Source organism: Hevea brasiliensis, chromosome 11 (assembly GCF_030052815.1).
Source record: "Hevea brasiliensis isolate MT/VB/25A 57/8 chromosome 11, ASM3005281v1, whole genome shotgun sequence".
In the NCBI taxonomy this organism is placed as follows: Eukaryota; Viridiplantae; Streptophyta; class Magnoliopsida; order Malpighiales; family Euphorbiaceae; genus Hevea; species Hevea brasiliensis.
In genome coordinates this window covers 66,887,465-66,903,275 of record NC_079503.1, presented here as the reverse complement: position 1 = coordinate 66,903,275, position 15,811 = coordinate 66,887,465, and the positions used below count along the sequence as shown (strand labels likewise).

General features: G+C 28.5%; 1 protein-coding gene across 1 annotated transcript; it reads right to left on the bottom strand.

Moving 5' to 3' along the window:
• Window positions 1-7: 7 nt before the first annotated feature.
• LOC131169145 (probable LRR receptor-like serine/threonine-protein kinase At1g56130) lies at window positions 8-13,571 on the bottom strand. Its single transcript, XM_058129317.1, has 20 exons — window positions 13,319-13,571; window positions 10,420-10,603; window positions 10,076-10,147; window positions 9,589-9,660; window positions 7,004-7,075; window positions 6,758-6,829; window positions 6,244-6,315; window positions 6,082-6,153; window positions 5,005-5,076; window positions 4,818-4,889; window positions 4,428-4,499; window positions 3,837-3,908; window positions 3,614-3,679; window positions 3,278-3,340; window positions 3,098-3,142; window positions 2,871-2,932; window positions 2,270-2,652; window positions 1,438-1,633; window positions 1,178-1,339; window positions 8-54 (listed from the first exon to the last, which is right to left on the bottom strand). Exons 1-20 carry the CDS (start codon window positions 13,440-13,442, stop codon window positions 8-10), a joined length of 2,052 nt encoding a protein of 683 aa, XP_057985300.1. The 5' UTR covers window positions 13,443-13,571.
• Between the last annotated feature and the right edge of the window lie 2,240 nt (window positions 13,572-15,811).

The following is a 15,811-nucleotide window of genomic DNA, read 5'->3' as shown; positions in this document are numbered from 1 at the left end:
TCTCAATTCAAAGATAGCTAAATGTGTTGGGTTTATAATCAATCCCAACAAACACTGCACATTTATGAGCATTATGATAACTTAATTACTTATCAATCATTATTCATAAATATGAATAATATTACTCTAAGGAATAAACCATTTGAGACTTAAAGTTTGCATGCTTTGTTCATTGGGTCCTCGAAACTTTTATTTAAATTCACATTAAAGACTTTTTTAATAAAACAGTAAAATACCTCTTGAATTTTGTATTTTTCCTACTTAGTACTTGAATAAAAAAATCCCCTTTTTAACTTAAACTATTTTCAAGTAAAATTCATCACTTTTGGTTCAACTTTTTCTTTTTGATTTTCTCCTTAAAAAATAATTTTTCATTTGCTTTTTATTTTTCCTATAAAATAAAAACAGTAATTTGAAAAAATGTTTGACAATAAATATGTAATATTTTAAAAAAATTTACTACATTAATCTATTCATTGTGATAGTGTAATAGTAATGGTAACAGTGATAGGTTGAGTCATTTGAATTATTGCTTCCTTAAAAAAATATTTTTTTTAAAAGTTATTTTTTGCTTTTTAATTTTTCTAAAAAAATAATTTTAAATGCTTGAATAAGTTGTTTTTATTTATGCTTTTTCAAAAATTAAAAAGTAAATACCCTAATCACTACTTTAATCATTTAAAAATTGAAATTCACACAGAAAAGATATGATACTTATAGTATAATTAATTTGCCTTGTAGAATATATAGTTGTATTGTTTCCTTTTAACTTTGCCCTCCTTTGTAATTAAAAAAAAATAAAAAAAAAATAAAAAAAGAGTGAATCACAATAAAAATATTACTAAATGTGAAGCAATGAAAAAAAAAAATTATAAGCTTTTTTAACTTCTTACTAAGCGATCACTAAATAAGAGCTAAGAAGCTAGACTCATGGCCATCTTGCATAATGATTGTGAGAAATTTTTATCTAAATTCATTTTATTATGATTTAAAACATAAAATATGTGAGATTCATATATTTAATAAATGAGTTTCACCATACATCTTATCTTTTAGATTTATGGTAAATCAAGTATAGACAAAAAAAAATCCAATCAATTTTTCTATTTAAATTAGGATGTAAATAGCCAAGCAATTCGTAAGTTATTTGCACTTAGAATATAAAATAAAAACTTACCATCCTCGTCATCTTTCCTCGTTTTTCCGTTGAAGTAAAGAAACGCAAACAACAAAATAAAGCCTACAATTGCAGCAGAGAGAGTAACACCAACAATCAACCCTGTTTTTTCCTTCTCTTTACGAGTATGTGGCGGTATCCCACTAACAGTAGGCATAAAATCTGCATAGAAATTTTACATAGGAAAAAAGAAAACACATTAAACATCTACAAAAATCTTGGTTCAAAAAATAAACATATATGATCAAATCATGCTTTACCTGGAACAACACTGAGTGCTGAAATGATTGGTCCATAATACCCTTGTACAGGGGTGCAGCAAGTTCCCTTTCCAGCCCAAAATAGGTGAATTTCAAGATAGTTTTCTGATACAGTAGCATTAAATTTGCTTACAAATGCCTTCCTAACCCCCCCTGCTTCCTTTGATATGTCAAAGTCCTTCAATCGGAGACTTCCCTTGAAACCAAGAAGCACAATGAATGAGATTCTGCATTTATAAATTTGCAAACTTTCTAATTTACTTAGGCATAAAGGTAAAAATATATTTTTTTTTTTTTTGCGTTTTTATAATTATGTTCTATACTTCTAATTTTAGCAAATTTAAAGGTAAATTAGTAATTTGATCAAATTATCAAAATTTAAATTGATGGAATTTATGTGGCAACTAGCCGAAAATAATATTTTCTACTACTATGTGCTCTTTGAAATTAAAATAAAATTCCTAAAACCTTTAAGGGTAAAGTACATTTAGCTATATTGTGGTTTAGAGCTTTTGTTATTGAGGGCTTGAAGAATTTTTTGTGTTACAAGTCAGAACTTATAATATTGGATCACTAGCATTTCAATGATAAAATGTTTAACGATGTCTAAAAAAATGCTGACATGGAGCTATTGAACACTGCCAATTTAGACAAAAAAAAAAAAAAAAGGAAATTAACACCATGTCAGCATTTTTAGAGGCAGTTAGGCATTTTATCACTTAAGTGCTAACGTGCAAAACCACAATCACAAGTCCTAACTTGCAACAAAAATTTTCTCGAGTAATATAATTTAAAAAATGTTTGGATTCTTTTAATTGAGAACAAGTTTTACTTGGATATAGATGTCGAAAATGCGTCTTCCCCGACTCTCCCAAGTTTGTGAGCTTCGATCGTCGAATGCAGTTTCTGCAAAGAACAAGCTAATGGTGTAATTTCCATTCTCAAGACCAAGGCCATAGTACCTAAGTGAACTTGGAGATATCCTTGAAGTTTGATAAAGCTCTGGAGCATTGGTGCTAGTCACTTGTGCCAATGTATTTTCAACGTAAGCTGGACTATTTCTATCAGCAAACAAACCCACGTTACTGACTGCCCATTTTTCACTGCTAGTCACATTGAAGGATGCTGCACCTAGAGATGACTTTTCAGCTTCAAACACTATTCCGTCACTAGTTTTCCTCTCTGGACCACCACACTTGATTGCGAAATTTGCATCTGTAACAGTTAATAGTGATATGATCTTTTTACTAGTTCCATTTTTATATAGTTGAAACCATTGCTAAAGTTTGAGCATCAAAATGATAACATTATAAACTAATATAAAAAAATGGAAAAAATAGATAAAAATTAAAAGTTTTGGTCACAATTAAAAATGCATGCAAAAATGTTAGATTTTTTTTTTTAATCATTAGGTCTTTTATGAAATAACTTACAGCGTGGAAGATCTCTATTGCAAGGAAAATTTCTCTGCAGACAGTTCAGTTGTGGTAAAACACTGCATTATAAGAAATTTAATACTATTATTTATTAAAATTGGAAAATGTAAAAGTAAATATATTCAATTCTAAACGTAACACTGTAATAGCTTTGCTTTTTCTTAATTTACAATATTAATTATAGATTGAATAATTAACTAATTATCTAATGAAGGGGAATCCACCTTATGTTTGAGCTGTCAAATGTGAAATTGTTGGCCACTAAATTCCTTCATAGTTTCATGCAATGGTTAAGATGCAAAGATGACGAAACATGACAATTTGGTGATCAGTGATAAGGCTTCAAGCAATTATATAGATAATCCCAAAAAAATTGAGATGATTGCATGATTAGGGACACATACAATTGTAGATTGGAGGATACCCATAAAGGAAAACTTCCTGAAAGATAATTGTAAGATAAATCTCTGCATGAAAAAATTTATTAGCAATGGTGAGAAGGCTTGTAATAAATTATTAAATCTATCATTGGCCTCCATTGTAGGTTCAAGCTTAACTTGAGTGGTTCTTTGACATATTAGCAGAGCATTTATAAACACAATCATAGAGTTTGAATTCTGAGTGCATTATTGCTAAATAAATTTAAATACACGATAAAATGAATATATATTTATTAATGAATTTCATATAGGAGTATGTTAAAGATATAAAAACTTCCTAAGCTTAGTATGAGGACTTACATAGTCTGAAGAGTATTACTTTTCTGATTAGGAAGGTTTCCAGATAGGCTATTGTTTCCAAGAAACCTGACCATTAATTTATGCAATTAATGGAAAAAAAATATAAGAAAAAAAAAAAAAAAAGCCAAGTTTATGCAATTAATGGAACAAAATATAAGAAAAATCAAAACAAAGCCAAGTGTATACAAGAGCGTTAGACAGGAAAATAGCACACAGTATTTACAAGGATTCAAGAGAACTCATATTGAACAAAGAACTTGGAATTGGGCCCGTTAAGTTGTTGAAACTTAAATCCCTGCAAGCATTTAGACAAAAAGAAGTCAAACAAATGAAATGAGATTTATAACTTGATTTCATTGCATATTTATAACAGGTTCTGCATCAGGCTGGTTGCTTTTTGGCTTGTAACTTGCTGTCCTTATCTTTTCACTAGATGCTTGTCTACTTGGCTTATCTTCCTTTTCCTTTGGCCATGTTTTGATGTATTTCCTACCATGTTTTTTCACTTAACATGATTCGTCTTAAGTGAGATTTGTATGGGTAATTCGATTGATCTAGGTCTAGCTAGATGATCCCATGTTAAGTTTTTTCTCATTATATATTAATAAAAATTATGCTTATAAAAAAAATTGAAACAAGTCTTTGAAATGATGAGATATATATTTGAATTGTTAGTAGTTTATAATTTTTCTTTGAAAAAACATTTACTCTACCTTGATTTGAAATATCAATCATCAAAATAAATCTTAGATATATAACTAAATTTCAGTAAAGATTTTGCAAGTTAAGGTTCTTTATTATGGCTATAACTTACAGCCTTTGTAATCTTGTATATTCTCCAATGTCAGATGGAATAGTGTCACTGATCAATGCATTCCTTAGATACCTGTGGGAAAAAAAATGTAGTTACTAAGAAAAATGTTATTATGGTAATAATATAGTATTTAAATGCACCAATGGACTTTAATTCATTGGTGCTGGAGTCGTTTTTAAAACTACATGACATATTGAGTTAAGAGTTAATTGCAAGAATTTCAGTGCACTAACTATCCCATACTTGTGGGTTCTAGAGAGAGTTGATGTATGCAATCTTATCCTACTTTGCAAAGGAGCTCTTTCCATAACTTGAATCCATAACCTCCCCATTAAGTTAAAAAAAAAAAAAAAAAAAAGAAGACAAATAGAGGAGTATGCATTAACTTACAATTCAGACAAACTCTTCAAATTCTTGATAAAATCAAGAGTTGAACTCACATTGTGCATATCACTAATTCGCTTGCATAGTGGCATGAACACATAACCCTTAACAACTTCTATTTTTGTAACTAATGGAATATGTAATGGTATGAGTTTGAGAGAGAGATTTTCTAAAATCAAGAGTTGCTACTCACAAGGAATCCAAAGATGTCAAATTAGAAAAGCTGGATGGTATGGGACCTTTAAAAGAATTCCCCTGAAATCTCCTGCAGGAAATTGTTGGTAAATCATTATGCATAATATTGTCTTTGTTTAGGCTTAATGGGTAAAAAAAAAACCAAGCTTTTATGTGTTTTTTGCTATTATATTTAATCCTTTTAATTTTAACAATTTTTTCTACTTTCAAATGTCAGTTATAATTTTACATGCCAATGTGGTTATAATTTTTAGGTTTTCTAGGTCCTCCTTTAATAAATTTTATTGCTTATAAGAAAAAAGTTTATTATAATTTTATCTTATTGAATGGATTAGGTCAGACAAATTTATGTCAAGTAATTTTAGAGTTGATGGTTTATTCCAATTATACATCAGATCACTATATAGAAATTTTATTAATTTAATTTTCATTTAAATGTTTAAATTGATTGAATCAATGTAAAGGGATCAATTTCAAATCAAATAATTATACGCATTACCACATAAAAGGTTATGGCAGCGACCGTAAACCGTTGCCATAGTCTATGGCAAAAGTTTCACAATCGCTGCATCTTCCTTTGTTGTGTAGTTGAATAAAATGAGATGAGATGGGAAAGAAACAAAGAGAGGAGGATGAGCCAGTGAGTTGAACGAGAAAGGAGTTACAGCCGACGAGGGAGGTGGGGAACTGAAAGACGAGATTAAGTCGTGAGGAGAAAAACAAAGGGAAAGAGAGGTGAGAGGCAAAGAGGTGAGAGAGGGGTATGTGTAAGTTTTGATTTAGGGGTATAGAAGCCATCTTAATTTTTTTATTTCGTTTATAAATGATGCCTCGTATGGTAAAGCAACCAAGAAATTGAATTAATGGATCATGAGGAGTTCTTCATTCATTAAATTAAAATTTAGGAAATTTTATGTTAAGCTAATTAAATATCGCTAAATATTATATGTAATTTACACTTTTTTTCATTATTAAGCTTTAATTATGACAAAGAAATAATAAAACAATTTGATCTTGACTAATCAAAGCCTATATGATTTGAACATGAAAATCATAAGTCATTTAAATAGCTTACAATTGTTGAAGCTTTGTCCAATTCCCTATGAATTCAGGTATCTTGCCTGAGAACGCAGAGTCTGATGCCCACCTGAAAATATATGGCCCAAATCATAGTAATGTAACCTTCAATTGCAAGAGGAACAAACAAACAAATATAGAATATTCCACTTCGCCTTACAAGACTCTCATGCTTTTAAGATTGGCAAATGTTGAGGGAATTTCACCACCCACTCCACAGCTGTTAATATAACTGCAAAATTATCCAAGTTCTCAACCTCATATTATATAAGTTTTTAATATGCACATCTGACATAAGATCATATTAAAGAGAAATTCTTACTTAAATGCATCAAGTGCATAAAAAAGAAGTGCACTATGTGCTGAAGTTCTTATCAGACCTAAATAAATAAAATATAGAAAGAGGATTTTAATTATTTGTGGATCCACAAGATATATCAGTTAATTAAAAAGAAAAGAGATTCTTAGATAGATTTAGCCCACCACATTCTATACACTAAACCATTCAAATCACTTTACATTATCCATAATAATATAAACGGAAAGAATAAATGAAAATTAAATCACATATTTATATATGATTATTGTTATCATTAAATGATTTAATTGATGACTTAATTTATGAAAAAATGTGGTAGACTGAATCTACCTAAGAATAGGGAATTATAACTTACAGTTCCTCGAGTTTGACAAGATTGCCTATTTCTGGAGGGAGTGTTCCACTGAAGTTATTTTCTCCTATTGACCTGTTTTTAGTTTGCATTTTATTTCATAATCGTAAGCTAATTTCATTTGTGTACCATAAAATAAGATAAGCAATATGAAATATCTACTAATTTGGCTTGTAAAAAAGAAATATTGAAGATGATTTCTTCTTCAAGTGATTGAGTTTTAATTGCGAAAAAAATTGTCATTCTTACAATGAGGTTAGCTCCTTAAGATTTCCAATTTCCTTTGGAATGCCCCCAGAAAATGCATTATGAGCGATGGACCTTATCATTTAAAAAAAAAAAAACAATCAAATATTAATAAAGAATATAATTATTAACAGCAATTATATTTGAAGCTAAGAGTGGCTCTAAAAACCAGAAATTCAAAAGTAATTTTAACATATATATATATATATATGTCAATTTCAATTTACCTTGTTTATGTGACAATTTCAAATATGCAATAGCTTTTCTTAAAGATAATTCACTCTCTTATCTCTTTAAAAAGATGAGAGTATCTATATTAGAGGCATTGACACAACTCATATGATATGCATATACAGCCACAATAGGCAAAAAAAGTGTTTTGATGAATATTCAAATAATTGTTTTGTTGTTCCTGTGTCCTTGTTGTATTGAGTGCACATCAATCAAAAGGTCTATTGAATCCAACAGGATAGTACTTTGAACCTTGAGGGGTAGGATATCCTTAAGGCCAGTATCAAACCAGACCTCAAAAAGTTGTTGCTGTTTTTGTTTTTATTAACTAAGAATCTTAACGTTAATGTCCTATAACACTGTTTTTTATACAAATGACTTCAACGGAGACTTGAACTCAAGACTTCACAGCCTTGAAAATGGCTTTAATATCTCTTAGCTAAAGCTCTTGGGTAGCCCTTACAACACTATTGATGAGGCTATTGGAGTTGCTATCAACGCAATCAGACCAGCCAGCAGCACTTGCTGCTGGAATTACTTCACCTACTGCTGCTGATGCATCTAACCAAAATGGAGGATTCTCCTTAAATCCAGTTGCTGTTCTGATTTCATGGCAGACATCAAAATAAAATTAGGGGCATGAATAGCCAAAGACAAGACAAAGATCTTCAAGACACATTCAATAATTTCAAAAATCTCCTACAAGATATTGCATCATTAGCATGCCCAAGAGCCAAAGCATTCTCAAAGTTTAAATCCTACTCTTTTAAAGAAGTCAAAAACTTTTCCAATTAAATTATTTATAAACCAAAAAAAAAATTTCTTAAAAGAAGAATTCTCATCTTAAAAAGAATTATTCATACCACCAAAATCATTCACATTCATTTGTATTCTCATTATCTAAATGAAAATGACTTTTCAAAATTCCATTCCTTTAGTACCCTGAGAGCTCCATTCCCTTTGGGTTATATGTGCTTCATCCCTTTTTACATGTTGAGTACTCCATTCCTGAGTGCTCCATCCTTTTCTATGTCCTAACTACTCCATCCTTTCATATGCCTTGAGTGCTCCAACACTTTATGCCCTAAGTGCTCCAACACATTTTTTTAAAAAAAGTTTCCCAATTCTATAGTGGGAAATTGAAAATCCCTTTTTTCAAAACATTTTCTAATGCCTAATAAGGGGGAAAGTTAAAATCCTTTTTTATTCCTTCATCATCCGCATGGCTTTTGAGAAAAAAAGAGAGTCTTGAAATTATACCTTGTGCTTAAAACAAGTGCAAAAATGGATTATCTATTCACATTGATGCTTTTTGCTATTGCAAAAGCCATAAATTGAGATGCATCTACAATTCATAAAATTTAAACTTCATTTGTCAGGTGAAAAAGCCGTGCAAAGATAATGCTTTGTGTGCTTGTGCTTTTGCTTTATTTTGTTGATATTTTCGTATCAGTAACCTTGCTTGTTTCTATGATAACTTTTGATTCGCTAAGAATTTTTTAGTGAGGTCAAGTGCATTTGGAACCGAAGTACATCTCAAGCTTTCTAACCATAGGTGGCTCGTGCAAAATTGAGGTAAAAATGTATAAGATATTCGCAGTCAATTTTGGTATGCCTTGATCAAAGTCTCCTTCCAACCCCCATCTCCTTGCTCACTGCCTTCTTGATTTTTGATTCCCCCATTAGTTGTGTGACTTTAATTTCTTAGAGAATCAATTTTATTCCTATTTTAATAATTAAGGATTGGGCTTAATTTCTTCAAATTTAGGAGTCCTTAATAAGGACACACAATTCCTATAAATACCTCAAACCTCAAGTACACAAACTATCAATATATTCACGTAAAAGGCATCCTCTTAGTTTTCTCAGTGTTCTTCTTGACTTTACGTTACTGTGATTTTTGTTCTAGAGACTTAGAAACTTTGATTAATTTTAATTCATATTTTGATTAATTATAACCAATTCTCTTCATAAAAATAATAATTCTAAGATTCCTAAGCTGATCATGGAGTAAAGTTACCATCTCAGTCCTCTCTAATAAGCACTGTTCACAAGAGATCTTATTTCCATATTTTAAGGTGAAGGTTTTTAGCTAAAATAAAACTAGGCCATGGTACCTTTGACTCCTGTTTTGTGCCTATGCTATTACAAATATTCAAATCGGTATTCTTTTCTGCCACTTGAACTTTCTCAATCTTATGTCACTAAAATTTAAATGTGATGAAATCTTGAAAATAAAGTTCTTAAATTATTTGTGTAGTTATTTCAGATAGATGATGTATGAACATGTTATTCACGTTTTATAAGGACCAATACATCAAACTTTAAAACGTTCTAAAAAGAGCTTTTTTACTTACAAAGTCTTCAATGATGATAAATTTCCAATATATGCAGGCAAGGGACCTGTGAAGTAATTTTGATCAATATTCCTGCAAAGTTTGATAAAAAAAAAATTAAAAAAGAATAGTTCATTCTCATCATGCTTAAAAAAGAATGTCATATTTCTAATAAAGTCATGTTTTAAAGAGAATATGGTAATATTGATCGGAAAATACTTGCTAGATCGGATTAATTGTGAACTCAAAACACAATGTTTATAATGGGACTCATATGTAAAAACTTTGACTTAATTAATGAAAGAAAAAGTAATATCAGATAATAAACTTTGCTTTAGAACAAAAGAACAGATATCTTTTTAAAACATTTACAAAGTGAAATTATATCGTGGACTGAAGAGCAAGTGGCTCCCACATAGTGAGAGCTATTGCCCTGTGAGAGAAATAAACTCTCAACACATAAACTCTCAGTACTGATATGATAATGGGAGTAAGAGAAATTCCTTACAGCAAAGTCAAATATTTCAAAGCCACAATTACTTCTGGGATTGTTCCCCTTTTTTGCAAAGCATAAACTCTCCTGAAAAAAATTAAAAGTTAGTTTCAAACAAATAGTTATTTTCTTCAATCAAATAAATAATAAACTAGAGGAATAATTAATATGATGATGATAAAACTTACATACCCAATACTAAATATTTTAACTTAAATAACTTGTTCTTCCAATATTAAATATTAGTCAAGTAATTAAACACTTATAGATCAATTAAAACAAATGGGTATGATAAATATAATTATAGTTAATTAGTTTAGTTTAGAATGAGAAGGAAAGGAGGAAGATAAAAGGGATACAATTGGGTGATATGGCATGTATTATTGTTGTTGTAGGAACAATCACACTTGATCGCTGGATTGTTGTCTCCGTCCTTAAAATCTGTAGCATTAATGGCAGATCCACTGCAAGGTTCTCCACTTATGTTCCACAGTGCCACAGCTTGTGCATCCCATCCCCCTAATAGCAAGTTCAATGCCCTCACTGTCCACCACAATTTAACAACATTATTATTATTATTATTATTATTATTATTATTATTATTATATTGAATACATAAATAATATCTAAACTTTACTTTGAAAGGTACTTTCAATTTTTATTATGATTTATTTGATTTTTATAGTTTTATTTTTATAATTAGTAAATTTTTAACGGAATAAATTAAATTATTAATACATTTATCATAAAATATTAAGATAGTAAAAAATATTAATGTCACTTACAATTTTTTTAAATTTTTTTCATTCATTTTTATTAATTTTCGTTATTTTCCTCTCTTAAATTAATGGTCCTTATTTATAACAACCTTATTAAAATGTCATTTCAGTATATTATTGCAACTTCATTTGTTCTTAGTTATTTGAATTCACACAAGTACTCTTTTACTATATAAATATGTGTTTAATAAACATACGCATAATATTTGAGGTGATCAATAAATCAAAATAAAAATTTAAAACATCATCACACTTTTCAGTAAAAAGTAAAAAAAAAAATTGTAATTTTATATTAATAGTAGAGAGATTATTAAGTATACTTAGTGCACATGCACCATTTATCACAATTATGTGAAATTCTTTTTTTAATATTATAAAGTGGATCTATGTTTTTAATAGGGAACATTATTTTTATGTGCAATAAAAGTATATTATTATTATTATTATTATTAAATATATCTAATGCATATATATTATCTGTCACAATCATGTGAGGTCTAATTTCCATATTATAAAGAGGGTTCACTTATTTGTGAGGGAAAAACACTACTTTTATATGTACTAGGAGTATATTATTATTATTATTATTATTATTATTATTATTATTATTATTATTAATTGATTTAAAAAAATCAAAAGTTTTATCTATTAAATACTTTAATCTAATTGAAAGTTAAAATATCTAGAAAGTTGACTCTGACTACTCAATCAAAACTACCCATATCACAAAATCCATTTTTTTGGCCCTCATTTCCAAATCACCATAAACTCTCTCTTCATCTTTCCTTCTTGAGATACATGATAATGGTTATTAAGATAATGGTTATTGTATATGGCAATTGTATAGAAAGGATTTTGTTATAGGGATATCATTGGCCACCTCTATTTATCTGTGTATGTTCTGACTTTTTTTTTAAACAATTATGGGGGCATTGATGCATTTTTTAACCTTAAAAAATAAGCCATAAGAAAAAGATGCGTCATTCATAAATATTCTTTTGCCATTTTAAACTATTTAATTTGTATAGTGATAAATATTATTTTAAAGATAATTATATATAAAATATGAGTATATTATGTATCTTAATAAAAAAAAACAGATACAAGATTATTATATTAAGTAAAATAAATATAATTATGAATTTATTATTTATTTCATAATAATGAAATAAATATGAATGAATCATCAATTTTGTATTTATTCTAAATATTATTTTGTGAAATTCAATTCAAATGCATGAAAATTTTGAATTCTAGCATGCCAAGCGGAGTGCAAATTTATTTTCTTGATAAGATCAAATATTTGCTATATAATGTAAGAGCTCAAGAATATAATTATATTCTATCGCCAGTCCTTCTAAAAACTTGTAGGCTTCTTTTCACTTAAGGAAAAGAATTTAATTAAATTATCAAATACTTATTTTTTATTTTTATTTATTTTAAAATAAATTTTTGAAAATAAAAAAATGTAATTTTTTTCATTTAAAATATGAAAATTAATAAAAAATTAATTAAATTTAAATCTTTTAAAATTTAAATTTTCAAATAAGAGATTAAAATATTAAAAAAATTACATGAAATAAAAATATCTACAATAAATAGATTAAAATGGATTTATACTCTTAATTTTTCTCATTGTTAAGAAAATTATTAAAGACAAATATTTGTCATTGTATTGACTTGCAAGCTTCTGTATTTATTATAATTGATGAAAAAAGTCAAATATCAATCGTTCAAAACTAAGATTTTTCTTATCCTTCTATTGACCGGAGTTTAATCCCACCAAATAATAGATGCCAAGGGGACCCACATAGAATAATTGAACATTCCACTCTCTATCGCCTTCAACAGTACTAAATTATTTCAGTTCTGTCCCACTCCAAATTTTTTTTTACCAACACTCTAAATGGTTTAATGTTAAATCAATAGGAAATAATTTTTGACATTCTAAATAATAATAATAATTATTATCATTATTATTCGGATTTGCTCATAAAGGATATTAATTACTAGGATTTTTAATATCAGCAAGATGTAAAATTGACAAAAAAAAAGTACTTGAGTTTTTGTGAATGTAATAAAATTTAATATTAACTTAATTTATAAAGACAAATGAAGTAACAGAAGCGAATTTGCTCCCCTCTTTTTTAATATTAGGGTTGAAGCCATTAAAAGCAATCACACGCACAGAAAAAAAAAATCCTACTAATTCTAGCATAAATTAAAGTTGTATTAAAGAGATATACTCAATAATATATAGAGATAAGTGAACTTATACAATCTGCTGATGAAAAAACATGTGAAGATTACGAAAAGAGTATTCAGTTATTCTCATCTTATGTGACCACAACCAGGGAGACCTCTCTCTCTCTTGAACTTACCAGCCAGGACCACTCGTTTATAAATCATTTCTTACTGGATGGGAATCTATCATGATAAGAAGAAAATGAAAGAGTGAGAGAGAGAGAGAGAGTTGTACCTTCAGATGGATCAGTAGTAGCATTTTGAGCATCGTAGAAAGGAAAGCAAAGGAAAATGAAGATGACAAAGAGGCAAAAGTGAGCAGATGATGAAGATAAATGATGCCTCACCCTCAAACCCATCTGCTTTGCTAGCTACCTCTTTTTAACTTTCAGTGATCTGGATATTGGATACTCCCTTTGAACTATTCTATTTGATATTTATATACACAAGGGGAGGATTTGGTTTTTATGTTTAAAAGAGAAGCTGTATACGTTTGTGTGGTGGGGATTTTTTTTTGGGTTCATTATGGATTAGAGGATTTATTGTCAAAAAAATATTAAAAAAAAGTATTTATTAAAATAATATCAAATCAAAATAATTGATGAAAATAATGTCATTTAAGAAAATATTAATTAAAATGGCGCTTTATTAAATAAGTTTATTCACACTAAAAATGACAATTATATTTTCTATATTTGTTATGAAAAATAGAAATCATCAATACTGTTTTTCTATGTCGAAAAGTCTCTTTCCAAGAAAAATATCAGGAGATGGTATATATACAACAATCATAAGGTGCCACATGGCGCACACTAAAAAGGCTCATAAATCTCTATATTTTAGAGCATTTTGAGTAATGTAAAAAATTGTTTTTCCCTGTGTGTACCGCAAAAATCTCTTTCAAAATTAACATCTATTCAATTATACAAATTCTCCCAATCTCAATTATGTAATTCTCCCCATTCCAATTTACCAATATTCAACATCCATAACCCATTCCAATTTACCAATACTCAACATCCATAATTGTTTTTCTTATTGTCCAAATATATATTTATTTTTTCTATTTACATAACATCCTTGTCATTCCATTTTGTCCATTTAATTCTAGCCTATTTTGTATTTTATTAGTCATATTTCAGTATATTACCTCAAAAAAATGTTAAACTCTAGGCAATCTTCAAGAAAGTTGAGGATAAATAAAAGCACGGGGTTACTTTAAGAATATGGTAATTAAGATACATTTGACTCCAAGTTTAGGCTAATGGAGACATACACGCTAGATTAATTACTTGATAGCTTACTATCATTCACCAACCTAAGAAGTATTGGATCTGAGCACATTAATTTAGATGAGGACGAAGATGAAGCACCAACTCCCACATAGCCAATGTAGTCTAACCGAGCTTTAATCAAATGTTTTTAAGGTCCATTTAACCAAAATTCAAGTAGATAATGAAATTAAGGTTAAATGCAATTATTGCAATCATTTGTTTTAAATTTCAAGTTGATGGTGGGTATGGAACATTTTCAACGACATCTGCAAAATAAACATCCTGGAGAAGTAACCGGAGACATGAGGCAGAGTCAAATATCAAGATTTATAGGCTCTAGATAATCAGGTATTTTCAAATTTTTCAACTATAAAGTCAAAGAATAAATGGTAAAATTAGTAAGTGTCGAACACCTATATTTTTCTTTTGGTGACAAATTACAAGTTGAACAATTTATTCAAAATTCTTTGAATCCTCAATATAAAAGAATTCATGGGAATACTTTGAAAACGATCCTTACTTGGTCATTTTAGTACATAGAAAAGTGAAATAATTAAAATATTGGGACAACTGAAACACAGGTTTGAGTATGCTAAGATATTTGGAGTGATCATTGGCAAGTAAATTCCAATATGGGAATTATGTGCCATTGGATTGATGATGATTTTGTGGTAGAAAAAATATTATTTTATTTTACAGCTTTTAACACACTGCATAAAATATTGCATGGCTAATAAAAAATATTTAGATGAACATTCTATAACTTTTAGTTTTTTTTTATTGGTTTTGATAATGTTATTGTTAATATTACGTCAATTAGTACATTAGCAAAAATTGTCAACCTCTTTTTGATAGTAGATTTTTTTAATGTTAAATGTACTTGTCATGTTCTCAAATTGTGTGTTCAAAATGAACTTAGGGCTATATATATATTCATAACACTTATATATAAGTATAAGTAATCTGACATATATATTAAACCAAAAATATATGTCAGATTTAAAAAATATATGTCAGATTACTTGTACTTACATGCAACTGTTATCAAAGAATAGGAACGTTTTTGTTCAACAAATGGAATGAAACCAAGAAAATTTGCGAAGTGTTTTATCAAAAGGTGGAATTCCACCCATAAATTTAAATAAACACTTTCATATATAAATTTTTTAATTTCATTTTTGAAGATAGATTTGCCTCTTTTCCATGTGATCCAAATAATTTGGTTATTTGTCAAAAAATATGTGAAGTTTTATAAGTTTTTAATGATGCAACATAATCTCTTTCCCATGTTTATCAAACCACATCCCATGTATTTTTAGTTGAGTGTGTTAATGTTATTTCTGTTTTGAAAGAGCATCTTAAAGATAATGACCTAAAGGATTTCTTGTTGCTGCATTTTTCAACCCAAGGTTAAAATTAGGTGGAGTTTATAATTTATTAATTGATTTTTATGG